General features: G+C 42.6%; 1 protein-coding gene across 1 annotated transcript; it reads right to left on the minus strand.

The window, feature by feature from the left end:
* Positions 1 to 675: 675 nt before the first annotated feature.
* On the minus strand, positions 676 to 2211 carry LOC124665272 (NPL4-like protein). The gene has a single exon (XM_047202693.1). It carries the CDS (start codon positions 2017 to 2019, stop codon positions 784 to 786), a length of 1236 nt encoding a protein of 411 aa, XP_047058649.1. The 5' UTR covers positions 2020 to 2211; the 3' UTR covers positions 676 to 783.
* Positions 2212 to 7777: the final 5566 nt, after the last annotated feature.

Consider the following 7777-nt stretch of genomic DNA (forward strand, 5'->3'; position numbering starts at 1 on the left):
TAGTTTGAAAACTGAAATTAACACAATACATTAGTTTTCCCAGGCATAAATGGAGGCACTCTCAGTAGGACTCTCCTAATGGGAGTAAGAGGAACAATTATTCTTAAATTTCAAACAAATTCATCATTATGTTTTGTTGCTTTTAGCAGAGATAATAAATACTGAATTAAAGAAATAAAACTGGCTTTAAGCCTTCAAATGTACCTGTTGAGAAACCTATTTCACATTTCAGTTGGTTCAAAGTAGTTTTTAATGTAGTTGTCTTCAACTTCCAACTTTTATGTATCTTATCTTGTGGAAAAACTGCACTGCCACGAACTAAAACTATCATTACACAATTCTTACATATGTGAATAGGCATGCAACAGGGAAATTTAGTTCAACATTACAGAAAGAATACGTCAATCTTCGTGTTCATTGTTTTATTGCATGTATATTCATGTAATAAACTTAGAAAGTTTGCTAGCTGTGACTTGGACAAAAAAGAAATATATAAATGAACCTTTTTTTGACATGTACATAAATGAAGCTAACAGTAGACCAATTTGCAGCCCACCATCTGGCTAAAGAGCATAATGGAATTAGATACCACTAACAGAATTTTGCTAAAGATCATTATGGATGTAAATATATTTAGACTGAGTCTGTTAGAAAAAGAAAAAAACTGCAAGTGAATTGAAAAGGGAAACACTAGTTCATGTAAGTAAACCAAATAGTATACACACGACATGATATAGCAAACTAAATGGCACAGTGCGTCTTGTTTGTGGCGAGCAGATTACATTATGTTTGACCAGCCAAGTACTCGATGAGCAGCTGGTAGCCCTCGGGCACCTCGGCTTGCAGCCTGACGCACGCAGCTAGAGCAGGAACATCCGCTTTGACATCCAGCATAGCAGTGGCCTGGAGAAGCAGGTGGAAATCCGAGATCCGCTTGACAAACGGCAGATGCTTGGCGCGGTCTAGGTGAGCCCTGAGCTTGGTTGCCAAAGGAAGTCCACGGTTCTCGATGGGGAACCCCGTGGAGAGCGGACCCTGGTGATCAGAGATCTTGACGGGCACGAGGAAGAAGTCATTGTCCACCTCCATGGTGTCCTTGCCTCCGGCGATCACCTCCTTGCGCATCTTGGAGAGGCGTGGGTCGTCCGAGTCCCCAATCTCCGTCTCCAGCACGCCGTCCTTGAAGAGCTTGACGCAGACCTCGCTCATCTGGAAGGCCTCGAAGTGCACGTCCCCGGAGCCGTCGTCCCCGACCTCGAGCTTGACGACGGCGGTGACCCACTCCGGGATCCCGCCCTCCGCCTGCAGCTGCGCGGCCTGCACCACCTCGCGGCTGGACATGGTGTACTCGCCCGTCTCGCTGGCCTTCCTCCCGACCGCCTGCGTGAACACCAGCCCCACCCGCCGCATCCCGAGCCCGTCGGCGATGGCGTCCACGCGGGCCTCCTCGTTGGTGTCTCGCATGAGCTGGAGCACGTCCTCGGAGCCGTGCTGCGGCGGCTCGTAGATGAAGTCGACGAGGACGTCCTTGGTGTCGGCGTCGACGCGGCCGTAGAGGAACCCGGCGCGCTTGACGGCGAAGGCGAGCGACTCGGCGACGTAGAGCTGGAAGGCGTTGGCGGCGTCGCGGTCGAAGGAGGCCTGCGAGCAGAGCGGGGACTCCTGGCGCGTGACGCGGATCTGGCGCGCGATGAGGTCGTCCATGGTCATCTTCTTCCCGAAGGAGCCGGCGGGCGCGAGGGCGCGGGGCGGCGGCGGCTGGGCGGAGCGGGCGGCGGGCGGGTAGGAGAGGTACACGAAGGAGCCGTTGGCGAGCGGGAGGGAGGCGAGCGGGGCGGACGGATCCAGCGGGGCGGCCTGGCCGGCGGGGAGGAGCAGGGCGGGGTCGAGGGAGAGGCGCTGCAGCGGCACGGGCACGGTGGCGGTCGCGGCGATGAGGCGCTGCAGGTCGGCGACCGTGGCGGCGGTGGGCACCGTGATGCGGTCGGTGCCGTCGCGGCTGCGGATGCGGAGGATCATCGCGTCGCGGCGGGTTGGTTCAGATCTTGGCTTGGCGTCGCTGCGGCGGATTGGTTTGGTTCTTGGCTTGGGTTCGGCGGTGGGATCCTTATAGAGGTGGGGTTTAGGAATCGAATCCGTGTGGGAGGGGAGACGGCGGCGGAGAGGAGAAGCAAGAAAGGAGGAGGAGTCGGAGGGGGAGATGGGGTTCGCTCCGGGTTACAGGGTTCAACAGTTTCCGGGTTCAGTTCGCCTCGAATCTTCTGGACACTTGTATACCCTGACTTTTCCGAACCGATCCCTTCAGGCGAACAAGGACCCGCTCACGTACCAGCACTTGACCTTGAGTCCCTGACCCGTGGGTTCCACTTGACGTGGAGACCACTGTCAGTGAAAGTCAGGATAGGCACGTTAGTGGATCCAATCTTTTCCACATGACATGTGTCGTTTCTTATATAATCCCAAAGCAGGAAATCTTCCCTTCTCTGCTAAGCCACCTCTGTAAACATTCGCTTCCTATTTTTGCCCTTTATATTTTGCTTTGATGTTCCTTGTTTAGCATCCGTGTCGTGTTTGTTGGTTCAGTATGTTATCATGCGCCAGATTCATGTTCAGTTCCAAATTGCACAAAAAACCATTTAAATCGCATTCTTCCTTCGATCCAAAATAATTATCTCAGATTTAGCCAAAAATGTTTAGTAAATCTGCGTAGATTCATTAAACATGTGAACGCTAATATGGATGAGAGGTAATAGAGTAAATTGAAACGATACCAATAGCATAGGATTTGGTATCCAAATGAATGAACCCAATTCAACTATGAGGATAATAGAAAAATATCCTACGAAAATCATACTTCGATGGAAATCATGTCGGGAAGGTGAAGTTTCCTGGACATGTATAAGTTCGTGGTTTAAACTAAAATTATTTAGATGTCGTGAAATACCAAATTAAGCAATGGGTAGTACCAGACGGTAAATGCTACTCCTTCCGTTCATTGATATAAGAAGTTTTAGTAAACTCAAACGACTTATATTGGTGCACGTGGAAGTGTTATTCATTGCTAAGTTTGTCTTCTACATAACTATAAAAATTAATATGAGTTTGAACTTGCAAATTTGAATGTTTCTGTAACATCATCGTCCCAACATGATGCATTTTTTGACAGTTTTTTTTGGAACTCCTACGTATGGCTTTCACAAAGTTTTCACCGTAATGTGGTTTTCGTTGAATACTTTCAAACAAATGTGTGAAGTTGTTATCATTTCTATGCGGTTACCAAGGACATGTACAAATGCCCATATACCTAAGCTAAGCTCTTTCACGTAGTTCGCTCCAAGAACTCTTTCACTTAGTATGCATTTTTTACATCAACCACAATAATAATACATTATCAGTTTGGTTTTCAATGAATAGTTACTCAAATTTGAAAGTGGATTGGAATGTGCTTTGTTGGAATGTTAGAGGTCTAAATGATAAAGACAAGAGACTAGCAGTATACAACAAGATTGATGAGAGTAATTGTGCTATTATATGTTTGCAAGAAACCAAATGTGAAAATTTTGAGCACTCTTTCATCAGAACTTTTTGCCCTAAACGTTTTGATAGATTTGTGTATGTGCCTTCCAATGGTGCTTCTGGGGGTATTATTGTTCTTTGGAACAGTAAGGTTTTCATGGGTACATTAATGGAAACAACTCATTCTGCTATCAGAATACAATTTGCTTCTGCTCATACTGCTGAAATTTGGAACCTGGTTACTGTTTATGGACCTTGTAGAGGAGTTATGAGGGATGAATTTGTTCAATGGCTATTTGATTTGGATATCCCTGTACATGATAATTGGTTACTTCTTGGAGACTTTAATTTCATGAGGTCTGTGGACAATAGGAACAAACCTGGGGCAGACATGGCAGACATCTTTCTCTTCAATAATATTATTAGTCATCTGGGTTTATTGGAGTTGCCTCTAAAAGGGAGAAGATTCACATGGTCAAATATGCAAGCTAATCCTCTGTTAGAGCAAATAGATTGGTTTTTTACAACTTGTGAGTGGACCTTGAGATTCCCTAATACAATGGTCTTTCCACTAGCAAAATCTGCCTCTGATCATACTCCTTGTGTGGTATCTATTTCTACCTCTATACCAAAGGCAAAGATTTTTAGATTTGAAAATATTTGGTTAGAGCAGCCAGGTTTCATGGAGGTAGTTGCTAATGCTTGGAATCTGCCAGTTCACAAGAAGGGTGTGGCCTCAGTGCTAACTGCAAAATTTAAAAATCTTAGATATGCTCTGAAAAAATGGGGGAAAGGTCTGTCTCACCTGAAGATGCTTATTGATCAATGTAATAAAGTGATCTTATTCTTTGACAATTTGGAAGATTCCAGAGATCTGAATAGAGCTGAATTCAATTTTAGGAATATTGTCAAAACACATCTGAAGAAACTCCTCAGTATACAATCAAGTTATTGGAAGAATAGATGTACAGTCAGATGGATTAAATTAGGAGGGGAAAATACCAAGTTTTTTCATGCAAAGGCCACTGAAAGATATAGGCATAATGTTATATCTGTAATTAAAGATGAGCAAGGAAACCCTATGGTGGAGCATAATCAAAAAGCAAATGCACTGTGGACTTGTTATAGAAACAGAATGGGAGTTACTAATGAAACTGCAACACAAGCTAATATATCACATTTGATTACTCCAGTGGAAGGCCTGAGTACTTTGTCTAAGGAGTTCACCATAGAAGAAATTGAGGGAGTTCTGAAACATTTGAAAACTGATAGAGCTCCAGGGCCTGATGGTTTTAATGGAATGTTTGTCAAGAAATGCTGGCATATAATCAAGGATGATTTCATTAATCTATGTAGAGATTTTCACAAAGGACAAGCCCCCTTGGAGAGTATTAATAGCTCTTTCATAACCTTGATTCCAAAGAATTTGTCTCCAGAGACAGTGAATGATTTCAGACCGATTTCTTTAACAAATACATGTCTGAAATTTTTGACAAAATTAGCTGCCAATAGGTTACAGTTGCAAATCAAAAATTGCATCCATGAAAATCAATATGGATTTATAAGAGGAAGAACCATTCAAGACTGTCTGGCTTGGACTTTTGAATATTTGCATCAATGTCATAAATCTAAGAGGAAAGTGATTTTGCTTAAATTGGACTTTGAAAAAGCTTTTGATACAATTGAGCATAAGGCTATCATCAAAATACTGGAACTTAAAGGGTTTGATTCAATTTTCATTCAATGGGTCAAAGAAATCCTGACTTCTGGTTCCTCTGCAATCCTCCTGAATGGTGTTCCTGGGAAAACTTTCTTATGCAGAAGAGGTGTCAGACAGGGAGATCCTCTCTCCCCTTTGTTGTATGTTCTTGGTGGTGATCTGTTGCAGAGTTATGTTAATTATGCTTTCAGAGAAGGAAGACTAAAGGCTCCAATTCCAAATAGAGGTAGTAATGATTACCCTATAGTGCAATATGCAGATGACACTATCATCATGTTGCCAGCTGAAGCAGGTCAGTTGCAAGTCTTGAAAGAGTTACTACAGGAATATTCAAACTTTACTGGACTCAAAGTCAATTATCACAAATCATCACTCATACCTATCAATATATCACAAGCTGAAGCTGAGGTACTGTCATCACAAATACAGTGTTCTATTGCATCAATGCCCTTCCCATATCTTGGCATTCCTATGGGCACAACCAAGCCAACCATAAGAGATCTATCTCCATTAACTGATAGAATTGAAAGGAGACTTACTGCATCAGCCTCTTTCTTATCATATGGTGACAGGCTAATTCTGGTCAACTCTGTTTTGTCATCAATGCCTATTCATTATCTTAGTACACTAGTTATACCAGATGGGGCTATTGAGATCATTGATAAAGCTAGAAGGAATTGCCTATGGAGAAAGAAAAAAGATGATGATAAAGCACACTCTCTAGCTTCTTGGGAGATGATTTGCAAACCAAAAAATAAGGGTGGCTTGGGTATCATTAACCTCAAGGTTCAGAATAAATGTCTTATGTTGAAGCAGCTGCATAAATTTTATAACAATGTGGATCTCCCCTGGGTCAAGCTAATTTGGAATTCATATTATTATCAAGAAGTCCCACATGCAGTTACTACCTGTGGTTCCTTTTGGTGGAGGAATATCATGAAGCTAATTGATATTTATAGGAAATTGACACATTGCAAATTGGGGAATGGAGATACAATTTTGTTTTGGTCAGATAATTGGAAAGATATGATATTTGATGAAAGGTTCCCAAGACTTTTTTCTTTTGTCAAGGATAAACTTATATCGGTAAGGGAGGCATTACAGATCTCTGATCCTGCACAAGCTTTTCATCTTCCTTTATCAACTGAAGCTTCAGAGGAGTTAAAAATGTTACAAAGCATTTTGAGGGGTGTTGTCACTTCGGACAATAAGGATCAATGGATTATTACCAGTAACAAAAATGGAGATTTTGTTCCCAGTCAAATATACAGATTAACCTTCCAACATATTCACTCTCATTTCCCATCTCAATGGATCTGGAAGAGTAAGTGCACCTCAAAGCACAAATTTTTCGCTTGGTTAATTGTGCATGATCGTATTAATACGAAGGATATGCTCAGAAGAAGACACTGGAATGTTACCTCAGATCACAGTTGTGTCTTATGCAATACTCATAATCTGGAGGATTGGTCACACTTATTTTTTGAGTGTATGTTCAGTGTGAGAATATGGATATATTTGCAAGTTAATTGGGTACATGGTTCTGGACCAGAGATGTTAAAAGAGACAAAGAGAAGATTCAAAGGCCCTTGTTTTACAGAGATTATAATTCTTGCATGTTGGAATATTTGGAAACAGAGGAACAATAAGATCTTTAGAAACATGCAACCAACTTTCAGGAGTTGGAAATCTGGTTTCATTTCAGATGTTACCCTTCTTAAACATAGGGTAAAGGAGAGCTCTGTAGATATTTTGTCATCATGGATTGACAACTTGTTGTAATTAGTGGGTAGGTAGTGTACATATTTTCTTTCTATCTTCTTGTACATATTTTTTGATGTTGAGTAATAAAAGGCTGTGGGGGGCTCCCCTGCAGTAGTTAAGTTCAAAAAAATAATAATACATTGCATCTCATAACTCATCTTATAACAAAATATCTACCATCAAAACATTATTTAGACGATCACAAGCATGATAGACATCAGATATATACTAATTAGTGAAGATTGGGAGAGATGATACGCACTGCTTCCACAAACCCATAGAATAGAGGTGGAGTATTACATCTTCGTCATGGAGGCGATATGGTGATGTTGATGGAGGAGGAGCAGCCAATGGGGGGGCGACTCTAGTGGAGTTTTCCCTCTCTATGTTCGCAAAACCTATCTGTTTCATGCTTTTCGCCTCTCTCTCACGACTTCGCAGATGGCATCATATGTATAAAGATGTGTGTGTGTTTTTAGGTGAAGACAAAGGCGTGAGCATCGAAACCGAGGCGAAAGAGGTGCCAGGGCCCAAGATGGGCCCCATGGCGCATGCCCCGCCATGTGCCCTTTCTCCTGGCCCAAGAAGCTCGAGCTCCCCTCTTTTCTTATCATATTGTTGTATTTCCAAAAGAAATGGTGTGGCCAAAAGTTGGGGTCCATTTGATGTCACTAAGGTCCGTAAATCTCCCAAATACGCAAAAGAGGTGTTTCCTACAATGTTAAAAACCAACGAGAGGGGACTTCGTTGCAAATCCCCGTAAATCAATGTAAAACT

This window comes from Lolium rigidum, chromosome 6 (assembly GCF_022539505.1).
Source record: "Lolium rigidum isolate FL_2022 chromosome 6, APGP_CSIRO_Lrig_0.1, whole genome shotgun sequence".
Lineage (NCBI taxonomy): Eukaryota > Viridiplantae > Streptophyta > Magnoliopsida > Poales > Poaceae > Lolium > Lolium rigidum.